At 36.1% G+C, this 25,410-nt stretch overlaps 1 protein-coding gene across 2 annotated transcripts in view; it reads left to right on the top strand.

Moving 5' to 3' along the window:
• PALS1 (protein associated with LIN7 1, MAGUK p55 family member) overlaps positions 1 to 25,410 on the top strand; it is a 49,510-nt gene that overhangs the window by 19,099 nt on the left and 5,001 nt on the right. For both annotated transcript variants that reach the window (XM_068684213.1, XM_068684214.1), the window contains exons 2-12: positions 5,015 to 5,525; positions 9,597 to 9,805; positions 15,745 to 15,822; positions 16,170 to 16,316; positions 16,917 to 17,078; positions 19,433 to 19,510; positions 20,402 to 20,585; positions 22,206 to 22,277; positions 22,705 to 22,776; positions 23,446 to 23,613; positions 24,341 to 24,543. In XM_068684213.1, coding sequence (XP_068540314.1) covers positions 5,159 to 5,525; positions 9,597 to 9,805; positions 15,745 to 15,822; positions 16,170 to 16,316; positions 16,917 to 17,078; positions 19,433 to 19,510; positions 20,402 to 20,585; positions 22,206 to 22,277; positions 22,705 to 22,776; positions 23,446 to 23,613; positions 24,341 to 24,543 — 1,740 coding nt within the window. In that variant the 5' untranslated portion in view covers positions 5,015 to 5,158. The remainder of the gene's footprint in view (positions 1 to 5,014; positions 5,526 to 9,596; positions 9,806 to 15,744; positions 15,823 to 16,169; positions 16,317 to 16,916; positions 17,079 to 19,432; positions 19,511 to 20,401; positions 20,586 to 22,205; positions 22,278 to 22,704; positions 22,777 to 23,445; positions 23,614 to 24,340; positions 24,544 to 25,410) is intronic.

The raw sequence follows: 25,410 nt of genomic DNA, 5'->3' as shown, positions 1-25,410 counted from the left end.
CTGTTTGATTTCTTAAAATTTAGATCATGCTTATTCTGAGGGGCTTTGATTTCTTTAGACCTAACAGAGCTAAAATATATTATTAAAATTAATCTGTGTGGTGCATCTTGATCTGTCTTCACTTGATTTCACTCACCTGAGTCGCTCAGGCTGTGAGCATTTTCTGATGGCCGACAGGAGCAGCACAGGCAGCTGAAGTGCTGTACTTCAGAGGTTTTACTGGTGTCGGTACTGCTGTGTGCTGAGAGGTTTTAGCCATCTGCTGACCAAGCTTGACGCGACTCACAAAAAGTGCTTTTTCACCTCTGGATTTGAGTAATCCTCTCGATTCCAGGCAGAGCTGGGCGAGCAGCTGCCCCCGCCTCAAAATGGCAGGAGCAGAGGCCGAGCGCAGTGCGGAGCGGCACCGCACAGCTCACGGAGGATGCGAGTCCTGCAGCTCTTCACAGGAGCTGGGTGGGAGCAGACAAAGCTCTCACCATGGGAACGAGCAGTCCTGCTCCAGAGAATGGCAGAGGAATGCCGAGCTGGTGGTGTGCATGAGGAGCTGCAGCTGCTGCTGTGGAGAGCCCTGGCCCGGGGGGCAAACATCACGGCCCTGTGCTGCTGACCGGCCGCTCTTGCGGGCGTTTGGCACTGGAGAGGGCTTCTTTGATTAATGGTAATAATTACAAATCTTGCATGTGATACCAAAATACTACAGTAATGTGCTCATGATTCCACTTGTTTATATGGCAAGCAACTTGTATATGCTGCTTATAAAACTGAATCTAAGCGTCTGAAACTTCAATTTCACCGTTTTCTTTGAGCTTTCGTGTTGTGAGCTGACAGTCTGATTCCTCTTGTACAAATGTAACTGAACAGTAACAATGAAAATTGCTTTCCTTTTGAGGGCTTAGCCCTTTTTGCTGTTGATCCACATACCTTGCACATTGAAGTGAGCATGGAATGTTAAAACCTTTCGGCATGTCTGGTAGCCCTTTGAAATACACACATTGAGCTGAGTTACTCTGCTTGACAGGTTTTCTAATGAACCCGGGACTGAAATGATTAGAAGTAAGAGTCAGCTGGATATTGAAGGAAACGTTTTCTTCCAATACCAAGACTACGGTATAACATCTATTTAGTGGAAATGATGTAAAAATGTAGACTTAAGAAAATAATCATAGCAGAAGTCAGTCTTGAATATATTGCAAAATTAGTGTAAGAGTTTTTTTCATGTCACAGAATTTTTGAAAATTAAGAAAAACAGTATCGAGCTTTCCTAGGGTTTGCAACTTTTACTTGCTTTTGAAAGACATCAAGCTGCTTCAGTTTGTATCAGGCATTTCAGATACTGTTAAGCTTCATATGAGCTCTGCAAAGTATTTTCTACTATGAACTCCAATTTTTAATGCTTGTCAGCTAGGTAATTTTATGCTTTACAAAATGATTTGTGCTGTTTTCCTTTATGTAATTGGGTTACAAGACTTAATCATGAAATACCGTTAAGGAAACAGATGATGTTTGGGAGATGATGCATTGAAAGTTTCTGTAATTGTTCATCTTAAAACTTGATGCAATGCTTATTGGTTAGAGTAATTTTTTTTTTTTCCTGTTCCTGGTATCTGCCTCAAGCTGAGTCTTGTTTTTAACCTCAACTATACCATGCCTTAATTTGAGGAATGAGTGAACATTTTACCGGTGTCATGTTTTACCTTTTAAATTCCTTAGGACCACTGTAGAGAGAAACTTCAGGGTTATTCTGAAGTTTTTTTCCTTGTGCTTATTTAATTTGTTGCAATTGGGTGGTAGCATTTTTCCAGAGTTGTTGGTGCTGAGGATCTGCGATATGTGAAGCGCTCCTCAGAAAGCAGAAAGAACAGTGGACTTAGATTTGGAGGGGGTCGCCTGTTATCACAATTCCTTTGATTAAAGGAAGTTATTCCAGCATTCCAGACATGCAGCATCCCTCTGCTTTTACCAACTAGATATTTTTAGGGGGTAGGGCTTGCGGGAGTTAGTTTCGTATTTTGGTAATCTTAAATCTTAGTTTGCCTGACAAGTGAGGTTTCATATCTTTTGTATTACCTCAGTGTGATTACTTGGCCTGTACTGCTTATTGCTTGCTTAAGAGACATCTGATTTTCAGGATATCAAAATTATTTTCTACCAAGTGCTCCTGAAACTCCTAATATTTGATGTCTATTTCCAGAATATGGGTGTTAGTGTGACTGCAGTGGAACTCTAGCTTTCCCTAACTTCTTTCTTTCTTAACTGACTTAACTCAGATCTTATATACTGAAAGTGAGTAGCAGTTATTACAAGTCATTTATGTCTCAGTTACTCTTTCAGGAATTTGTATGCCCTTGGCATCTTGCATAGAGTTTATGCTGAAAATGTAAGCAACATTACTAATGTTTGCCTAATACTGGTATTTGCCTATTACTGTTTACCTTACATTGTTTCTGTTTCTCTGGTCTTCAGTGTTCATTGCTATGCAAAAGGGGTTTACATTTCTTATTCTATATATACATATATACACAGATGCATAAGTTTTGGTTGTGCCCTTTCTCTGATTTAACCTCAAAACCTACTCTTTATGTAGCTAATGATTTTAAATTTGATGGAGGGAATGTACCTAATCTCACCTTCAACATTTTTGATCAGTTTTTAAGTATTGGCCAGTAACTTTATTTTGTGATGTGTAGATTCTTTAGTGTGACGTTACTTAGCTTACACTCTAAGTGTTATGATGATATCTTTTAAAGTTGCGTTTTACTTCTTGCATATCCTTAGATAAGGTTTTGACTTCCTTGGTGCTGAGTAAATGGGCATTATTCATTCCCTCATATTGTTTTGACACCTGTTAGTCATCGTGTGTGGACTGAGGAATGTAAGTTTTTTGTCAACTTGTCAGAGTTGAAAATAGATGAATGTAACTTTCAAAGGGCTCAGTCTTCAGCCAAGTTGCAGCTAGTACTGTGTGCATGAAATAGAATTTGAATTATCTTCCACACACAGCTCTGCTCTTTGCAATTTTATTTTACCCACTGAGACTTTGTTTTTGGAAATTGGCAATTGTGTACCATGACATTGCCTTTGTTGAAAGAGAAATTGGGCATTCTGAGGGTTGCTTTACTAAATTCTTATCTTCTTCTCTCCAAATTTCAGAGATCCCATTTTGGCACAGTGCTTTATATAACTCTTACTGAATACAAACTTTGACTCCATTTTTCAAAAAGCTGTTCTATTTAAGTTGTGTACTTAGAGAAAGTTTTACAGGCGCTAGTTGACTGTGCAAAACTTGCAGTGCTTGCCTCAATACTGTATAGCTTTTGATGGGCTTTTCTTGGTGGTTGCTTGATTTTTGTTTATTTTGCGTATCAGTGCAGGGCAGTTAAGCATCTTTAGAAGGCAAAAAAAGATTTTTCACTACCTAGAAATGCTTTTAGATTTACTTGAAAATATTAGTAATAACTGGTTGTAGTGATTAGGGAAGAAACAAGTGAAGAAAATTTTGCTGTTGCTGTATGTGGCTGTATACTACTAATGAAAATAGAAAACTGTACATTCTTAGGATTGCAAGCTGGCAGAAACTTGTGTAGGAGTGTCTGTTGCTGCTCCTCCAAAGCTGTACTATTGCTATTTAATTTTCAACTTAATTACAACATAACCAGCCTTCCTGTCCTCCTCCAGACACAAACATTTGGTCTGATTTTTTTTTCTTGTCTTGGTGCTTCCAGTGCTTTTCTGTAATACAACTTTGAGATGCTTTGTAGTATTTAGGTAGGCATTGGAAAGGGTTGCCCAGGGAGGTGGTGGACTTACTGTTCCTAGAGATGTTTAAGGAAAGGTTGGACATGGTGCTTAGGGACAAGGTTTAGTGGGCCATACTGGTGGTAGGGGGGTAGTTGGACCAGATAATCTTGGTGGTCTTTTCAAACCTTAATGATTCTATGATTTCTTTTGACTCAGTAAATAATAGATAGCAAAGGAAACCTGATAAAAAGGAATTTAAAACCTCAAGCACAATTGCTAGTTGTAACTCTGTACAACTATTTATTTATTTTATTACCTTTTAATTTGACATATTGAGGTTGATATATCCACGTCTTTGTGACAGAGAAAGCAGAAAGAAAAAGGCAATGTGCTGTAAGACACAGCTATGTGTTGTATTTAAGAGCTGAGTGACTGCATGTACTGTAAGGCTTAGGTTCTTTAGCCTGAATCAACAGGAATGATAAACCATATCAGGATGAAAGGCTGGATTTGGAGTATAGTGGAATGTCACTACTTGCCTGTGGAAATTACTGTATACTGTCAAATATACGTGTGTTTGCACGTGTGAAGATTTCTACTCTTGTATTTAATACTTTCCACTTTAGTGCATGTCTACAGGAAGTATTAAGAATAGCTGCCCACGTGAACTTATCCTAAGACTTTATGGCTACTTGGAATTGTGTAAGTGCAGCTCCAGACTTCTTCAGATAGTATCTATTGCAAGAGCTCTGTGCCAGACCTGTCTTCTCTGAAACCTGGGAATCTGTGTTTACATGAAAATACCTCAGTTTTTGAGCAATACACACAAATATTTTTGTGTGTTTATTGAACTTATTGTAAGCATGTTGTCTATAAGAAGTTATTCGTGTTTAGTGTTTGTAGGATCGTAGGCATAGCTTGTGTTGGAATTTTTAGGAGTGAGAGAATAAGTTAAAACTGATTGATAACTTTCGGAAATTGCTAATTTGCAATTGTGTATGTTAAATGCCAAAAATACAATGCTTTGACACGGATTTATAAGGAACTTTAGCATTGGTTTTAACAGTGATCTTTCTAATATCTGCACGTGAAAATTACTAAAATGAATGAATCAGATTTGTGAGGGTTCTGTAGTTCTTATAAGGGAAGAAGCACTATGTAAATGTGGAGGGAAAGTTCTGTTGTTCTCATGTCTGGAGCCTTGAAAAACTGTCTTAGGTATTTTGTTATTAATACAGTTACTCACTAGCTTCCTTTGAATGTCTTCCATTAGATTTTCATCCTGGATGCTTCTTCAACTGCCTTGTGATGGAAGGGAAATATTATTGAAGTTATAATGGATTTTACACAGCATCACAACAAAAACTGGCCTAATAGCATTTGTCTTTGAAGAGAATAGGCATAATTACGAATAATCATGACAACTTCTCATATGAATGGACACATCACAGAAGATTCTGACAGTGAAACAAAAAATGTGGATCTTGCATCTCCTGAGGAACCTCAGAAGCACCGAGAAATGGCTGTTGATTGCCCGGGGGACTTGGGCTCCAGGATGATGCCCATGCGGCGGAGCGCTCAGCTTGAGCGAATCCGTCAGCAGCAGGAGGACATGAGGCGCAGACGGGAAGAAGAGGGAAAGAAACAAGAACTGGACCTCACTGCTTCTATGAGGCTTAAGAAATTAGCACAAATTCCTCCTAAAACTGGAATAGACAATCCAATATTTGACACAGAAGAAGGGATTGTTTTGGAGAGTCCTCATTATACTGTGAAGACACTAGGTAGGTAAAATGCATTGAATGCAGTAATGGATAAAATATTTAATTGAATATTAATGTTCTTCTAGGTGACTAAAAACATGGTTTAGCTAATTCTTCCTACTTGGATTCCAAGTCTTCGGGTCCTTCAGACTTTAGGTTGTTCTTCATTTTGCCATCAGGTTATGTTCTCCAGCAAGGGGCTTTTCAAAACTGATCCATTTGGGGGGCATGTAAACAAACTCTAGAATGCTAATGGGTTCTTTGGATGTCTCAATCATCTTAAGGCGGGGAAAACTGCAACTGCCACCAAATTTCCTTACGTTTGATGAAGGACAGACCAGAATAAGCAATGAATAAACATGTTGTTTCATACAATAAAACCTTTCGTACTTTGTGTGATTTTACTGAATTTCTGAACTAAACTGCTTCTGACTCCTTCCATATTTCCACATTTGCTGTCCAAGTGAGCCTGATTCATCACCTGACAAATCTCTAACCTTTGTTAACAGAACCCTAAATAAAAATTGTCAGGTGCCAATGAATTACAAATATGTTAAACTACTGTTATTGATTCATGTTTAAAAAAAAATGGATTTTAGCTTAGCTTTTTTGTTAATCCATAACATGTGCACAAAATATAGGGGGTTTAAATAACAGCATTCACTCAATTGTCTGTGGTTTTAGTTTTGAAAATGTTTCATAAGTGCTAATGTCTAATTTGGTATATCTTTGCCAATCCTTTAATCTTTTCATCTTAAAAAAATATATGTAATAAGATATTGTTTATAAAGACAAAATGGGACGCTTAATTAAAATTTCAAAGGGCATGTTTGTTATCAAAACAAGATGTGATTTAGACAGCAGACCTAGTGGAAATAAATTTCTGAACATCTAGAACATGTGCATTTAAGTATTTAACTGGCTTGTTCACAGCAGTGTAATTGTCTTAGATGCAGAAAATATTTTGTTCACTACTGTTTATTCTGCTAACTTAGTTAAATGAGTAACTGATGCTTCAAGTAAGTAAACCTTTTGTAACTACAATGAAAACTTTTTTTTTGAGGGGAATACCTGCTTATTTTTAATGCTTTTGGCAAAGATTACTTGTAAATATAAACAAACTTCTAGAAATCATTTTGGATAAAACAGTTTTTTTAGTCCTGTGATTCAAGTAGTATATGGAACGTTAGAGAGCTCGCACTAGCACATCGGGTACTCTAAAGAGATCTATACAGAACTTAAGGTATTGGTGGTAATATATAATTAAGCCAACTTAATATCACTAAGTTTGTTCATTTTTGTTTGAAGTGATAAGCACAGCTATTTTCTTTTGCTCTTTTTCTAATCTACTGTGTTAAGCAGTAACCACGGGTCCTCCCCTGCAGTTGCGTATTTTTTCTCTAGCAGTCTTTTGATTAATAAGTATATTGCACAGTGCTCCATCGCATTCCAGCCATTTCATAGTCTACTGGAAAAAAAGACAGCAGTGTTTCTTGTAAAAGAAGACTTTAGAAAAAAAAAAAACAACAGTGGATTGCTAATTGGTCTGCAGTTTAAAATGGACTCGTTCTGCAAAAGAACCCTGACTTGTCTGTGAGTAAATGCAGATATTAGTCATTTACTGAACTTGTTTTTTTCTAGACAACTCTTTCAATAGGGAATGTCTAGAGAATGGAGTCTTGTTACCTGGTGTTTATTTAAAACAAAAACAAAACTACAAAAAGAAATCTATAATTTAGAATCCATAAACAGGGACCTAGAAAGAGTTAGGCATGAGTAAAGCCAGATTTTCATGCGTTTTTGTGTATGTTTTTACAACTCAACAAATTACTTAGGAAGTGATTTCTAGCTTAGTGGGAATATTTCATTTTATGTATTGCAACCATTTCTTGTGATTCTTTTCTTTTTAAAGATTTTTTTTTTAAAGTATCTTGATGAGGGGCAGGGGTATTTGCTGTTCCTTCAAGGATCATCATTTGACACAGGGCTTTTACATCCAGCACAGATGAAGATTCAATTAAGAGGGGAATTAGATGGGGAGGAGAGCACTCTGGTAGATCTGTAAGAAAGGGTGAGATAGAAGGCACTAGCAAAGGGCTGAAGAGGAGAATATGTAGAGGTATCTAGGAAGGGGCATTTTCTTATTACAGTTATACCGTAGATACCCATTATTCTACATTTATTTATGTCTTATATGGAGTTATTACAGATCTGTGTGATTGTGCATAACAAATTTGTGTGCATATATGTCTGAGAATTTAAGTACATGCATACATAAGGGAAGTAGAGAATTCACAAATAATTGAATAAAATCATTTATGTGCATAAGGGGTGTTACAGAGTTAGGTAAGTTAGGTTCTCTAATGCATCACTTATTTGAACCTAGTAACAGTAACAACAGAATTGTGATGTGTGTTTAACTGATTAGGTATTAATAGGAGCTTTATGTGCAATAACATCTGTTTTCCACTACACTTTTTTTTAATGCTTGGAAATAATACACTTCCTCAGTCTGAGATAAACTGGTTGCTGAGATGCTTTGGTAGTTCTACGTATTCAGCTAGGCAAGAAATGTGCCAGCATACCACATCCTATTTAGTAAATATTCTTGCCATCTAAGTGTTCTTTAGTCTTCAAGTGGCTTTTCCCTGTGTGATGGGCACTATATTTTGTATACAGTCCCCTAGTGAGATGCTGGCCTTCTTAATTACTGTTCTGAGCTATACTGGATTTCACCTGTGGAATATCCTGCCCAGCCTGTATCTGAGCTTTCAGTGCAGCTTTTGTACTGCTCTGTTTCCTTGTTTCCTTGGTTGTTATAGGAAGAAGCTTATGACCTTTGGTGGGTAAGATATTTTTAACATGTGTGGAATGGTTTTGGGGTGTGTTTTTTAATTGTCCTGCGGACAGTAAAATACTCTATTGGGAGTGTTTGTTTCCTTTCATTGTACAGAAGACTGACTTAAACTCTAAGTTGAAAACATTTATTTAGGTATGCTTTGCCTGAAATTACAAACATTGCACTTGGTTGATACACGTATTTTACAAGGTTTTACAGATTTCATGTGCCCCTTGATCAGCCATTTTAAACTTGCACTCAAAGTTTATCTTGAGTCTTCTGTTCAGTGTACTGATGAGTCTGAGGTTAAAAATAGGTAAAGGAAACGCCTTAGTGGAGTATTCATGTTAGTGATCCAAGTCTACCATGATTTTTTTTTAAAGGCAACCTAGCTAGTGTCTTGATAACATTCCTGTTTTAATGTTATTTAATTGGCTCAGAATGAATGAATAATGAAGATTGTAAAAACAAAAACCATTTCTAAGCTGGTGTTTTGTTACCAGTAAGGGAGGTTCACCTCAGTATTAGCTGACAGTTTTAAAATTTGGGCTTTTCTTTGCTGTTGAGAAAGTTTGATTTTTTTACACGATGTGTGAGAGAGCATACATTATTTTCATACGCACAATACCCACCATATTTTGGTCTGCGGGAGGATGTGAAAGATACAGACTTCTAGTGCAAAAGACTTCCACGATTTTGGTCATAGGTTTTTCTCCCTTTTTATTTTTCATACATTCTTATTTTAAGCTGGTAAGATTAAGCATAAAGTTATACTTGTAAATTGTATAGTTTACTTATCAATCACTCGTTGTATAAGTAAGCAATACATAAATTACATATACGCACATGGGACGGTCTATTGAAATAACTCTTAGTACACAGTGAATCAAGATTGGTTTAGCAAAACAGTTGTTTTCATATTGCAAAATAGTCCGTCTTTCACATTTAGTTATACATGAACTGCAGTTATTGGATCTTTTACATATCAGTGACTTCAGAATTTTTTTTAATATGGAATTAAAATTTAAATCATGTATCAGCTTGTTTATATGTTACAGTGACTTGAGGTCCTTGTTTTGATTCTGATATATTCTGCAAACAAACATCAGAGTGAATAATAGATAAAAAAATTTACATACATCATTGTTGATTTAAAATACTGAATACCATTTTTGGTAAAAATCTTAATGCAAACATTACAACGTTATCAGCCTGTTAACTTGTAACTTATTTTTATTTTATTTCCTACCTAGAAGTGGAAGAACTGTTAACTTCTCTTAAGCATATCCAGCACATTTTGGTAGACCCTCAGAGCCAAGAGGATATCTCTCTCATTTTACAGCTTGTTCAAAATACTGATTTTCAGAATGCATTTAAGATACACAATGCAGTTACGGTGCATATGAACAAAGCCAGCCCTCCATATCCTCTCATCTCCAATGCACAAGAACTAGCACAAGAGGTATGTACAGTATGCATCTCTGTGATACATATGTGAAACCTATAATCATAGCTGTTGTTGAAATATGTTCCTGGCAAGCTTGTCTGGGTTACTGAATGTTAAATATAAAATGGTTATAATAGTCACTGATTGCTATATCCAGTTTTTCCACATTTCCAGACAGTAACCAGAAAAGTATTTTAGGGATAAGAACTCGTTTTTTTAGCATGGGTAGATAATGCAACAGAAAAGCTATGGTTTAAACATAGAAAAGAGAGCAATTATGAAAATTTAACTTCTTGCATTCAGTATTCTTTATTCCAAGCATTCAGAAATTGAATTACAGTTCTGCTATTGTGACTTTCCTCCAAGTTGAGCCTTGGTAAAGAGGCATCTCTGAAAATATAACTGTACTGGAAAACAAGCGTTCTGTTTCAAAGAGCGCAACAGATACCTTCATACTTAATTCCTGTGTTCTGATGACTGCTGTGCTAGTCAGATCACATTTAATTTTGTCTGACAGATGACAATTCTTTTATAAGACCTGATATGTTTTTTAGAAATTAATAAAGTATGCTCTTAGAAAATTAAGGTTTTTAACTTCAGTCTTTCCAGTGAGATTTTAACTGTTTGAAATACTTTGAATACAGTTTCAGTCAAGTTAGCTGTTTTCTTTGAGTTTTATTCACTTGAATACTGATGATCAATACCTGTATAAATAGCTTTATAATCAGTAGAAGTAATTTATGGAAAATTAATCAGATACGAAGTTGCTGAGAACAGAATGAGTTTTCACACAGGGCTGGATGTGGCTAGACCTCTGAGAGAGTGGCTGCTGGTTCACGTTACCTCCATGCTCCATGGCCTGGTGCCTGAGGGTAGTGCAGGGCAGTGAGGCCGCACCTTGTGTGGACATCCTCTTTTAACTTGAAGCTGGCTAGTATGAATGCACCACGGCATGAGTGCGGTGTATTCAGCAAAGCCAGATCCAGAGGCTAGGCAAATGCACTCAGTCAACCAAACTCACCTGCTCTGAAACCCAGCTCATGTGAGCCAGTATATAAGCATTTTCCAGTTACTCAAAGGTACCTCACTTTAATTTCAGCATGGCAGTAACATGATTTTCCTAGTATCTGGTTTTCTTTGTCCAATTAGAAGCATTTTTTCAATGTCTCTTTACACTGTCCTTTTCCTAGTTTTTAATCTTGCAAATAAAGAAAACGTAGCAAGCTTGGAGTTCTTCTGCAGAAGAAATTGCAAATTCTTGAGGGATGTCACTTAAATGGTCTCTAAAGGCACAGTGTGCTGATTAATTTGCAGCTCTGGATTTTCCTGTTTAGGTTTGTCAGTCAGATTGCACCAAAACCAAGTGGGAGTATTTTTACCTATGAGCTTGCCTCTGGCTTATTAGTCTGCCTCTAGGCTGCTACAAGATGCTCACGAGGCTTCTTCAGTGTCTGTGAGCCTGAAGGAACCTTTTAAGTTAACTTCCATTTGTAAACTACTTCCCCAAAGACACACTTCATCCAGACCAAGTTTGTGTTTTTACTCAGATACACGTCAGTTTTTGAATCTCCACTTACATATATGAAGTTACAGATCCATCTCTTAGGAAATCTGGTTGGGTCATCATCCCGTTGCCACCCCCCAGTGGATATGAAAGTGTTTAATGGATGTTTCGAAGAAGAGTATATGCTTTCCAACTCTAAATTACTCCTGCAAGCCACAATCTTCTGGTGACTAGCAAAGCTCTATTAGCGTAGGAAAACTATAGGTCTGTTTTTAAACTTTCATATTCTCCCCTGCAATCTTCTCTACCCCTCACTTTCTCAACACACTCCTCTGTTTTTTCAGGTAGTTTCATAAATCCTAAGATCAGAAAACAGTGCAAAGCCAACTCTGTGTGTCTTAGCAACAATACAAAAAGAAATTTAAGCATAAAGAAAATATTTAATCCAATGGATTCTGTCATCACCCAGAAGAGTATTACATAAAAGGCAAACGTTCCTGCTCTCATTTTGGTATTTCATCTCCCATCCCTGTCTTGCTCCAGCCTTGAAATTCCTGAAGAGGCAATATATTGCATATGTCTGTTCCCATTTTCTGATGTAATTTAGATTCAGCTTCTTGCATATTTAAGTGACTTACATTTTGCAATATGTTAAGTAGGATCCTGAAGTGATTCAGCTGGAAATTCAGGACAAATATTTCTGTGACTAACAAAAGCGTCTCAAGAGGAAGACCTTAAGGCCTCCATTCGTGTTATTCTGTATTTTCTAGTCTTGTCTGAACAGAAGACACGAACTCATTTTTCAAATCTCGTACTCCTTTTGGAAAGGTCTCTTTTTTGGCTTATTAAGGTCTCTATTAACAAGAAAGGAAATTTTCTGCTTCAGAAAAGAATATTCTCTACCTCCTATCCCAAGCAAAGTCTCTGGCTTGTGTGCCCAGTTTTTTTGCTTGTAGTGTGGCTTGTTTGTGCCTTTACCCCTGAACACAAGCATGGGAAGCTCCCCCAGAAAGCAGTTTTCATCTTTCTAGAGCTTTGCCTACATCAGGGTGTTTTTAAAGACACTTGCAAAAGCCTGAACAACAAGATACTGATAACATCTGACAATACAAGACATTACAAGGAAGAAAAATAGCATATGCATGCATAACATTATGTTAATGTGCATATTTTAGTGTACAGGTCATCAGTGACAGTACACAACCCTGAAACAGTTTTGTAGCGCATGTCCCAGTTTAAAGCTACAAACATCTGTTTTGTTGGAGGGTTTATGGTGTGGAAGAGAACCTGTTCTAGAGTTCATGCATCTGCAGCCCTAACACAAAAAGTTCGCAACACAACTTCATATTTCAACAGAAATTTTCTTCTTCCCTTAAAAGAAAAAAGGTAAAGATTCCTATTAAACATATTTCCAAGGGTAGAGTTTGGGGGACGTTTTCATTTGCCACACTGAACTGTGATTCAAAAATCTGTTTTCATTTACTCTTTAAACGGTTATTTACTTTTATAAAACAATGTGTGTGAACAATGTGTTGTAAAAACTTTTTAGCTTTTAGTTTTTTTGTTAACCATTAACAGTACATTAGAGGGGAATGGTGCACTTTTGTTTTCTCATCTTCTGTAGGGAATTCTTAAAATTACTAGTGTACTTGTACTTAAGTTTTCTCTCTGCTTCTGGTAATCAGGCACAAACAACTCAAGATTTTTCTTTAATCTTATTTTTAAGAAACCTTTATTGAATTGAAAAAGCGGAATGGAGCATTTAGGCTTAAAGAATTTATTTTAGAGAGCTAATCTCTGTGTGTAGTCTGCCTATAAAAATAGCCATTAAATATCAAGTGTAATTAAATTGATTTTTAATCCATTTAAACTTGACTAAAATGGGGGCAAGGATTATGGGAATATGATTTGAATCTTGACCTTGTAAGAATATTTGATTTAACATTCAAGACAGTGTGTAATTTGTGGCTTGTAACACAGCATATCAGATACCTTGGAAGATGTTCTCGCTATTTAATATACTTAATAGATTCGATTTCTATAAGCTATATTTCTAAATACTTAATACTGTTGACTACAGCATGTGTAGATAATTAAAATAGATAAGTGCTTCTCAGAGGATGTGCTTCAATCATGATGCTAAATGATTAGATAATAAATTCCCCTTTCTATTAGAAAAGGGGGAAGTAAGGAAGGAGGAGCTATTGGAGTATTTGAATAATGTAATTATTCAAAACAAAAGTTCAGTTGGTTGGGCTAAGTTACAAGGCATGTCAAAATGAAGACGGATAGGAGATGCTGTTCCTGGCATTTTGTTCATAAAAATCCCACTCTTCTGGTTTTGTCTGGAAAACTGCAGTAAGAAGATAAAAGGAGGGGCAAGCCAAACATAACTGCCTTTCTGTAATTGGTTGTTTGCCTTTATTTCAGGATATTTCATCTGTGCATCATGTTGCAACTAGGAAAATGTTACCATAAATAATGTATATTTTTGGTAGCTCTTATGCAAAATACATGTACTTAATTTCTTGTACAAATTCACAAAGAATTGCAAGTTCACTTTTGAGAAATGTACTACATGTCTGTAATTATTACATCTTTTCCTCTGGCATCTGGCCACATGTTCAAAATGTTGCCTTGCTTGCAGGACTTTTATATTTATTTCTGAAAGGGTTTTTCTAGTTTTAAAAACAAACAAAAAATAAACTCTCAAAGTTTGGATAAGTAAGGCTTTAAAACTTCTAGCTTTTTCAAGACAAGAGATGAAAGATCATTGAATGTTAGGGACTTTAAATAAATCTCTGAGAAATTGTCTTGTGTAGAAGAGAGAAGAGGGAGGAAAAGTTTCTGATTCCATTAGTGAGATATATTCACTAGAACATCTGATAAATGACATCCCAAAATTCAGACTAAGCTTCCTGGCAGCTGCAGAGATATAACTGTGGTTAGGCCTATGTGAAGCTGAATTCTTTCTTTTCTCTAGAATTTTGAGGAGACTAGGTGTAGGGCTTTTTTCAAAAAAAAAAAAAAAAAAAGTGGGGGAGAGGAGGGTGCAAAAAAAAAAAGATACCATAAGTTGTCTTCTTGTTTGACTTTTCTAAGTTATAACAGGTTTGTTTACCATAAGGCCTATTCTAGAGATGTCAGAAGGAAAGCTGCTGGGGGCTGTGTCAGGTTTATTGCTAAGCCCAGGAACTTGTTCCAGATGGTGGTGTTTTGTTGGCAATGTGAAGATCTTGCTCCATGGAACGATTCATTTAGTAGCTTTTGCTAGACTTTAAAAGTTACATTTACTGTTTTCAGTTCTATTATCTGGTAGCATCCATGAGAGTTGTTAGCGTTTCTGCAGGTAATTACAGAATAAAGGCTTTTTATACATTGTTAGTTCAAAAAAAGTCATTTTCACTTGGTACAGTGAGTTTTCTGAATTACATTACGTTTTTTCATTCTTAAGAGTAAAAAGCTCTTGGGAAATAAATGTTTTCCATCTCACAGAACACTGCTGTTATATTTGTAATCTGCTCATGATGCCTCCAGATTTTTTAGTGCTGCTGGACTGGTGTGCTTTTGATGCAGATTAAAAGCCTGAAGATAATGGCTATGGAAAGTATCTTCTTCAGCCTTGCCTTCAGATACAGGGAATGTCCCCGCTCTTGGCTTTCCCTTGAAGCATACAGGGAGGGATTCCTTGCCAGAAATGATGGCAAGGCCTCTTCAACTGAATGAGAATGCAAACCTTTTTTGGCAACAAAAGCTGCTTGAGCAAACACAGTCCTTGTGTTAATGTGCATTATGTTATTTTCCCTGGCAAAAATCAGCTGAAGAAACCTGGTTTATTGGGATGTTGGTATTTTAAGTTTTGACTCTTACGCTTTCTGAGGCAGGGGCTCCAGCAAGTGTTGCAAAACCTGTTTTGGAATAAAACCTGTTCTGGAATCTTTGGTCTTGCTGCTGCTCAAAATATTGGGCAGAAATAAACCATCTGCTTTTAAGGAAAAGGAAATGTAGTCACTTCAGTGAGAAATCAGTCTATTAGAAAAGACCTAGCATATTCACACAGTAGAATTCATGGTGGCTGATTGTGCTATTAGGTTCCTTTCTGGAATTTAACTTTTTGGTCTATGTCTTCTGTGGTAGCTGAGCTCATTGTTAGTTTCTATTGACAAATATGTGTCACGTACTGGATACCAGCTTACATTCAATAGATAATTACTGAAGCAAGACATGCTGGAGTAGTCTTGTGGTCTCATCATATGTTTTTCTAACGTGTGCTAGACTAGGCTCAGTTTAGGCTCAGACTAGGCTAGTCAGTTTAACAATTATATGCACGTATTTTACAATTAGTAAAACAAATAATTGCAACTATTTTTTTTTTTTGCTTGAGTTAGAGGAGGGAGGATTGATAAATCACTGGGTAGAATAAAAGCTTTACTACTTGATTTCTTTTTAGGTACAGAGTGTTTTGAAACCCAGTCACCACAAGGATGGGCAGGAGCTTAATGCTTTGCTGAATGCCCCTCACATGCAGGTAAGACAAAAAGGGACTTCTAATCTGTAGGATACATTTCCTGATGCTGTTTTGAGCATCAGCACCAATGTCTGGGGTTCTTTTTTAAGAAGGAGATATCACAAGTATAGTCACAACACTGTGTTCGAAATATTAATTGTAGTGTTTTCCAAATTAATTGAAAATTTTGCCAAGTGTTTAGCAGTAGGCACTACATAGCTGTGATAAATCTTTCATAGCTTTAGTCAGTTTCCAGTATTCTGTATATACAAAGACTTTTCAAATAGCATAATTTCGTTGATTTTTGCTTTTTTGTATACATATGAAATGTAAAATTTTCTCTAACAAATAATTTTCTTTAACACAAGGCACTTCTGCTGGCTCACGATAAGGTTGCAGAGCAAGAAATGCAACCAGAGCCTGTGACAGATGAAAGAATTTATGAGAACGTTGGCACATATGGAGGGGAGACAGTTAAAATAGTTCGTATTGAGAAAGCGCGAGATATTCCATTGGTAAGTATTGGTATTCACTCCATTACATGTAAAGCAGGTAAGCTTTTCTGTCTTTCACAGATTGCTATGAAAATTTGAAAATTTGGATGTGGAAGTTATGTTTAGCTTCTAAATCTCATCATCCACCACCCAGCTTAATGAGAAATGGTCACAGATGACAAACTTGCATGCATTTTGTTATGACGTTATCATTTAGAGTCTGGACAACTTCTGTCAAGTTGAATTTGGACTTTGACAGAAGTCACTATCCCGGGCTTTGTTTCAGGAGAGCTAATATCCTTCTGCCAACTATGGAAGGTTGTTTCTGATGCATTTTTTAAACAAACCTCATCTTCTATGTTGTATCTTTCAAATAAGTGTTTAGTTTCCTTAGGAAAGCTTTTCAAACAGTCATGAATCTTATACTGTAGAGCAGTTCAGTTCTTTAATCAGTGACACTTAGACAAAAACATTAATTTCTTTAAACTCAAGCATTGGTTATAGCTGTTAATTGCATTCTCTTTCAGTCTAAAATGTTCTTCCACTGGCTTGAAATACATACAATAGATGGCATTGAGTTGAATATTTTTAGTAAATACAGAATTTGTTACTACTACACAGGGTGCTACTGTTCGTAATGAAATGGATTCTGTCATCATCAGTCGAATAGTCAAAGGAGGTGCTGCAGAGAAGAGTGGGCTGTTACATGAAGGGGATGAAGTTTTGGAGATTAATGGCATTGAGATTCGTGGAAAAGATGTTAATGAAGTTTTTGATTTACTGGTGAGTTGGGCACTTACGGTTTTCTTGTTTTCACTTGTTGAGCAAAAAAATACTCAGACTGAAGCCTGTTGGGTCTGCTTGTCATTAACGTTTTCATATTTAGAACTAGAGGTATTTTCATTCTGATGGCTAGTGTTCACATGTAAAGGGCCATTCCAAGCTTTCTTTCTCATGCTAAGTGTGATATTACTGACTATGATGTCAGTCAAATGCAAAAATGAATGTGAAAAATGTGAAAGAGTCAAGCTGTCATCTTGAGACTTGCTTTTAATGACTTCCAAGAACGTTGCTTACATATGAAAAGCCATGATTTTTTTTCATCTTCATCTCTGGCTTAGTCCACAATTAATATATGTGCCTGTATGACTGTGGTCATGTCAGGCTGAGATGGAGTTCATCTTCATAGCAGATGTGTGGTGTTGTGGGTTTAGACTGTGACACCAATGTTTCAGCTGTTGCTGAACAGTGCTTGCCTTCTCTGTCCCTCACTCTGTCCCCACTCATGAGTATGCTTGGGATGAGCAAGAGGTTGGGAGGGGACACAGCTGGGACAGATGTCCTGAATTGACCAAAATAGTATTTCATACCATGTAACATCATGCTCAGCAACAAAAATGGGCAGTAAGTGATTACCTCTGCATCACTTTTTTTGAAAATTCACTTATTAAACTGTTTTTTATCTCAACCCAAGAGGTTTTTCTTGACGTTAGTCTCCTGATTCTCTCCCAAGCTTGCCTTGGGAAGGGGAGGGAGTAAGCAGTTGGCAGAGGGAGGCTCATAGTTGCTGGCCAGGCTTAACCAACCACAAATTGTTTCACATGGGACCTTCACATAAACAGATTTCTTACTCTTTTCCTCCTGATAAAAACTTTTTTGTCTAGTGGTTTACCAAGATAGGTATTTTTCTGTTTGTTACCCATTTAACATTCATAGCAAAGCTATACATCAGTTCAAAAGCTGCGATGCAAAACAGGCAAAAAATCCATCAGACACTAGTAAATGTAGAAACATTCTCTCTAAGGACCTGCAAGGTAGGGTGCTAATAACTGGGAATTACAAGTATTTCCCTTTGCCCGGTACTGCTCTTATGCTCTTCCCTGGCATCTGCTATGGGACAGTGTTTTGAATGTGCTTAACAGATAATTCAACTCTGGCAGTTCAGTTCTCTGCAGAGATCTTGTTCCGCACTTGAACAGGTCCTGCAAATGAGAGTTCCAGAATAAGACTTAAAGCCATAGAACGTAAGAGCAATTGGTTAAAAAAATAAAATCTTAGTTTAAGAAACTAATTTTTAATCTTTATGGTTATTTGTTGTCTTTTATTTTGTAATGCAAAGTTGAAGTTTTAAAAAGCTTCATTCCCTAAGTAATACATAACAAGCACAGGAGAAATAAATTACTTTCCTTCTAATTCTTGCTTCACCCCTTGCAACTAAAATGGTTATGACCTGGTGCATGACTACAGTCAAGATTATTCATGCTATCACTTGAAAATTCTGCACATTCCTAAAGAAGCTGTGCATACTGACTAAAAATGGTGGATTTTCCTTTCCTGCAGCCTAATCATGTTATGCTCAGTTATGTTCATTTAAGCCCTAGGTCTGAATTTTTTGTGATGTGTGTACACTTCAGTTTTACGAACATGAATTATTATGGTTCATGGAGTGATGCATAGGAAGTGAGACACGTAGGCCTCTTCAGGGGCTGGCACTTGCATTTTATCTAGATGTTCTTTATGTGTGCAAAATCACTCTGAACAAAAGTGTGCAAACAACTAAGAGTTCTTTAGAGCCAGGATATATTAAATTCTACTTTCTTTGTAGATACTGGCTATATCAATATTAGATACTTCACAGAAGCAGGAGTTGAGTGTGCTAATTAAATTTTTAAAAAGTGTTTTGTATACTTTGGTAATGTTAACAGCATAAAAGCATAGTGGTAATGTTTAGATTTGAAAATGCCGTTCCATTTAAGCAGTTTTAGGATCATCTTCCACATGTTTTTTTCCTGACAGCATAGTTACTTTGTGTTTTCAAATAGAACAAGAGAATATAGTTCTTGGTAATCCATTTCTCTCAAGTCTCTACTTCAGTGTTACAGGTGTTCCACTTCAAATAATATATTTTTATACATGATCTGGAACTCTAGGCTTTTTAAATATGAATTGGCTTTCTAGTCTGTTGCTTAATCGCTGCATCTGTATCTGTACTATATTTTTTAAATCAGAGAGAGATGATGTGCTTTCAGGAACTGCTGTTTTGAATTTTTGAAACATTTTCTAAAACGTTATTTATTAGAATTCTTAAATCTTAAGGCAGATTTTAATGCTGTATGTTAATCTATTTTTCCTCTCAGGCTGACATGCACGGCACTCTGACCTTCGTGTTGATTCCCAGTCAACAGAGCAAGCCACCTCCTGCGAAGGAGACAGTTGTAAGTAGTTTTATGTAAGTTCTTGACCTTGATACATACCCTGTTTTTCCAGTAGTGCTAAGAAAGTTGTTCTGTAGGTCGTTTACATTGTGGAACACACACAGAAAAAGAATTGTTTTAATTGTTTAATCATTACCAGTCTAACACCTGAATTAACAACTGAAAATTATTGACAGTGATAAGCTGAAGCATACAGTATGTTTTTAACCCTGTTTCTAAAATTTCTAAAATATTTTCTATATTAAGAAAATATAGAAGTAGCACCACCTATGTTTGTGAAATTCTATTTGGAAATCCGTAGTTTCTCTCTATATCAATCAGATACTCTAATTTTGTAATTTTTACTGTAATTTGCAAGTATCCTTTGGGAGAAAAAAAAAGTATGCTTGGAACTTCTTTGTTCACTATCTTTTAGCTGACATACTTTTCTTAAAATAGCTTCAACAATTGAAAGAAAGAATGCACAGATTTCTATCAAAGCCAAAAAAAATAAATTGGTGGTGGCAAAGTAAAGTATTTTTAAAGTAAAACTTTTTCTAAAACACAGAAAATGGATTTTAATCTGTGTTTACTATTTAAAAACAAGTCAGAATATCTATGATTCATTTTGAGTGCAAAGGCCATAAAGTGGTGAAGAAATACTGTAGACTTTAGAGTTAACAAGATTTAAGTTCAGGCATTCACCTCTAAACTATCACAACTGTCTTCTCCATTGCTAACATAGGTAATGATTCTGTTACAATATGTCATATATGCACTACATAAAATGTCCATTCTAAAGGATTTTGGAGTTTTTATATATCAGGCCTCCACTGCAATCACAGAAGATGGGGATGTAACTCTTCAGAAGTTACACATTTTTTTCTTGTTTTTACATTTGATCTTCCACAGATACATGTGAAAGCACATTTTGACTATGATCCTTCTGATGACCCTTACGTCCCCTGCCGAGAGTTAGGCCTCTCTTTTCAAAAAGGAGATATACTCCATGTGATCAGCCAAGAAGATCCAAACTGGTGGCAGGCTTACAGAGATGGAGATGAAGATAACCAACCACTGGCAGGCCTTATTCCTGGTAAATCAACCTCTAGAAAAGCCTTGACAAGCTGTTCCCATAGCTGTAGGGGATAATATTCTGGTTTTGAAAGACTCTTATAGCCTAAAATATCCACTTCCTTAAATATGTGTGACTTTGAACTTTTTGTAGCAGAGCCCACTGTTGGTTATGTAATATACTTTTTTAAAAGATTGACCTTTTAGAAGAATGTCCATGTATAGATGTTAAACCACCACCTCCACTGCAGTTCATCTTTCAAGAATTACTCTCCTTGTCCTGATTCTTACACCATGGGGATTCTGTGGATGCAGAGTTCCCTCTGCTGGCTACAGCAGAAAACTTAGACTTCAACCTGCTCTTTATCGCTGGAGATGAGAGCAGCTGTTATGTTTCTCATTATTTCAAGCTTGAAAAATAAATATTTTCACTTAGCAAAGCGCTTCAGTTACTTGTAACAGTTATGCTTTTTTTCTAACTGCTGGAAGCCTTTGAGTAATTGATGTTTCAGAAATTTAAGTCGTCATATTTCAATGCAAAAATTATATGTACTGTTAATCTGTTACAGATGTGCTGATCTGTTAAACAGTGAACAAAAAACTTTTAAAATTCCATTGAATTAGCCCTGTTATTTTATGGTGATTGAGTGAGATGACAGGAACACTGATTTTAAATATAGCTTAATGTTTTTCAAGCTGAAATTCAAAAAAAAAAATCAAGCATAAATAGAACACATATAATAACAACAACAACAATTAGAAAACCGTATCATCATAGTAGGGAAATATAGTCTTTCCTGTTTTTTCAATTCTCAGGCAAAACTGTACATTGAACTGAATTGTACAAGTGCTCTGCACCTCTTCCTTGATGAATGTATTTTGGAAGCAATAAATAGGTTTCTCAGCAATTTTAACCTCCACAAGTCTCTGGGAATTCTTTTGAAAGGGTCAATCCTGTCTAAAATCCAGAGAAATTTTGGGATGCTGTGAGAAGGAAATCAGCTCGTTCCTTAATTCCCACTCACTACTAACATAGCATTGTTGCATTCCTGGAAAAAGTGATAGACAAGCTATATGATAATTCTAAGAAAATACACAAATGCATTTGATGATAATACTAGGTATGTAGCTTGACAGCAAACACAGGCCTTAAAAATAACGCATATTAAAAAAGGCACCCTATGAGTGCTACAAAACGTGCTCAAAAAAAAAAAAAATCCCTGAAATTTTACTGTAAACATTACCTGAAATAGGTAATGCCATAAAGACAACAGACACATTTGCATAAATATGAGTAAAATCACTTCCAAATACTGTTGGTTTTAAAGGCTGTTTCTAATGTACATGTTCAATATATATTAATTGTGGTCTTGATTTTGATTGAGCTTGACTTTTTTTCTTTTTTTAAGATTCATTCTATTAGGGTGAGGTAATTTTACGTATCTGTGGAAAGCGTATTTTCCCCATTGGTTTCTCTTTTATATGACATACTCCACTGGAAATGTCAGGGATATAAAAGCTTAGGAAAAAGTAAAATGAGGAAGTCATTAGAAGAACATATGGAAATATATATATACACACAGCTGTACGTGGAAATGTTTTTCAAATGTTAACTGCTTTTATCTCTTTTAAATGCTTTAAGGAAAAAGTTTTCAGCAACAAAGAGAAGCAATGAAGCAAACTATAGAAGAAGACAAGGAGCCGGAAAAATCAGGTTAGACACGTGCTTTCCAATGCAGGGGGAGCAGACACTAAGTAATAGAGGTGCTAATTACTATTACCTGGAGCCATGTCAGTGTAGAGTTACAGAAAATTCTGTTTTTATAATACAGAAGTAGTGATTCTTTGAAATACTTGCTGTAGATGAAAACCTAAATTTAGTGATACAAATCTCATGATTTTATCATAAATATGGACAACGTAATTAGGTTAACGTGGAAGAATTTGGAATGCCTCTTTTCTTAATTTTATCTACCAAGTCTCAGTTGAAGTCCTTGCTATGCAGCATTTGCTTCATACACCCTGCTGTTGTAATGAATTGAAAAACATTGTGCTTTCAAAACTGCGGATCCGGATAGTGGGTGGAATGGGAAGCATTTTACTGCATGGGTATGTGATTGTGATGATTTTATTTTGGTTAGGAAAACTCTGGTGTGCAAAGAAAAACAAAAAGAAACGGAAAAAGGTTTTATACAATGCAAATAAAAATGATGGTAAGTAACCTCTTTTATACAGCGTGCATTTAAAAGCAACTATAGGAGATTTTACAAATAGCCTTGTAAAAAGAATGCTTAAATCCAGGCAGTTAAAAATATTGCCTGATGATGGTGTTCTGTGTGGTAGCAGTAGTATGCTTTGTAACAGTATTTAGTGAAAGATACAAAAGAGGTGGTGGGATTAGTAGAGCCATTTAGTGTCTTTAGAAAAGATGAGATAAAACAGCTTTTTAGGCATGGAAGCATTCATAATCTTACAATGGTGAACCACTTTATTATGGTTTTGTAATATGTCACTATGTATAGTGAAGTTTAGTAAATGAAAACTTTGTCCACAGTGAGTTGTGTAGACTACTTATACCATATTTTTACAAAAGTACTTTGGGATTGGGATGATGATTTTTGTTGTTGGGCATAGTGCTATTCTTGTACTAGAAACTTGTTCCTTGGCAAGAAAGCTGTTTACTTAGTTTATATGACTGCTGAAGTCATTAGGAAGTGGAAACACCCTTTCTTTCCCCAGAGGGGGAAAAAGAATGACTTGGCTTACTGGACAAGTCAATCTTCTGGGTTTTAGAGGGGAGCTTCCTGAAATTTTGTACAGCATGCAACTAGCAGTAAGGGATAAAATAAATACTGTCATTTTTGTTTTGTTTTTCTGTCAAGATTATGATAACGAAGAAATTTTGACCTATGAGGAAATGTCACTGTATCATCAACCAGCAAATAGGAAACGGCCTATTGTTTTGATCGGTCCACAGAACTGTGGTCAAAATGAATTGCGGCAGAGACTTATGAATAATGAAGTGGACCGCTTTGCCTCTGCGGTTCCCCGTAAGTTTGATGGGCAGATATGATTGCTTATTCTAAATGCTGCGTATAGTCAAATCTCATGATGAGAACTGTAATTAGGAGTTTGGGGTTTTTGAGTCAGCTCTTGGATAAAGGACAAGTTGTGTCTTGTGTGGCAAAAGGTGGCTTTGGAAAGTCAATGCAAATCCAGTGTCTCAACATAATGCTTCTGTAACACTGTGACACATGTATATATTTCAGGTTTGGATAAAGTTGGAATGAGTTATAGAAGTTTGACAGATGTGACAGTTTCTTTTTTAAAGAACTTTTGAACTAGCTATCCTGCATAATTTTAAATTTAGGTGTCCTCAGTATCTTTCCAAGCTGCTTATATTCTACTGGATTTTTTATTTTTAATGTCTTCTCTACCTGAAATTAGATTTATAAACTGCTTAATGTTATAATGTGTTATAAACAACCAACAGTTTTTTCCATGTTCAGAATGCTGCCACACAGGTGATATCATGCCTTACATAACTGACTGTTTATTTCCTAGATGAACATAAGAAGACATCTAAATGTATGTTCAGCCTTTGACCGTTCAATCTCTCCAGGGATATTTATTACATACAATAAAATACCTATATTTCTTGGATGTTTCAAATGCCTTATTTGCTTGATAGTAATACCTCTTCTAACAGAAATATTGATTTATCCTCTTCAGTTCTACAGGTATATCACTGTCTGTTTTTTGTTGCTTTTGTTGTAGATACCACTCGGAGCAGGCGGGAGACTGAAGTAGCTGGCAGAGATTACCATTTCATTTCCCGACAAGCATTTGAGAATGACATAGCTGCAGGGAAGTTTATTGAATATGGAGAATTTGAAAAGAACCTCTATGGTACCAGCATAGACTCCGTGCGGCAAGTAATCAACTCCGGCAAGATATGCCTTTTAAATCTTCATACCCAGGTACAGCAAAAGCTGTTGTCTGTTGTGCTTTAATTCTAGTAGCTACTGTGAAAATCTAAAAGCTATAGTAGGTTTGTGTAACCTTAGTCTGTTCAAGGTCTATTTCCATGTTTATTCCAAGTTTTTTTCAGTGACATTTAGGTGACTCTAGTGTCTTGTGTATATTTACAAACAAGGAACAAGAAGGTTACCTTTATAACATCTTCTGTATCTGTGCTGAAGTTAAAAGGGACCTTGATTTCTAGATATTTCTCACCAAATATCTCAATTGAAAAATTAACTAAAATAAAATTTGTCCCTAACTGTTGCAATTACTCTAGGAGCTCTGAGGTTTTTGAAGATGAAGTTGTTTGTGATTATACTTGGAAACTGCATTTGGGAAATGTATTTATGCAGTCCTATAGGAGGCAGGGTTAAAGTACATTAAATCAACAAAATTGAACAGCTCTTTAATTATGACCTTTTGATTATAGAGAAAGAAGAAATAAACTATGCATGCAGACCTCAACTTTGAAATTTAGGCAAATGTAGGAGGTCTAATCATGGAACACAGCTGGTCTGTTATGCCATACTGTATACATGTCTGCTGCTGTTCTAGGTGCTGTAAGAGATTCCCTAGAACTTAGACACGTCAATAAAGTCTGGTAGTATGGATGCTAGAATAAGCCATTATCAGTTGGGACTGTGATGCTTTGCTAGAATTGCTCATGGGTATCACAAAGCACGTAATAAGTTGAAAATTTTTAATACTTTGAAAATTGACTTGCTCTAATTCTGTGGTTGCAAAATCTACCTCAGAGATAATAGCTTGTCCCAAGACAGACAGAAGGAAGCTTTTGGAAAAATTAAACTACAGTCAGGTTCTTT

Source organism: Anas acuta, chromosome 5 (genome assembly GCF_963932015.1).
Source record: "Anas acuta chromosome 5, bAnaAcu1.1, whole genome shotgun sequence".
Taxonomy (NCBI): Eukaryota; Metazoa; Chordata; class Aves; order Anseriformes; family Anatidae; genus Anas; species Anas acuta.
This window is presented reverse-complemented; position numbering and strand designations above follow the sequence as displayed.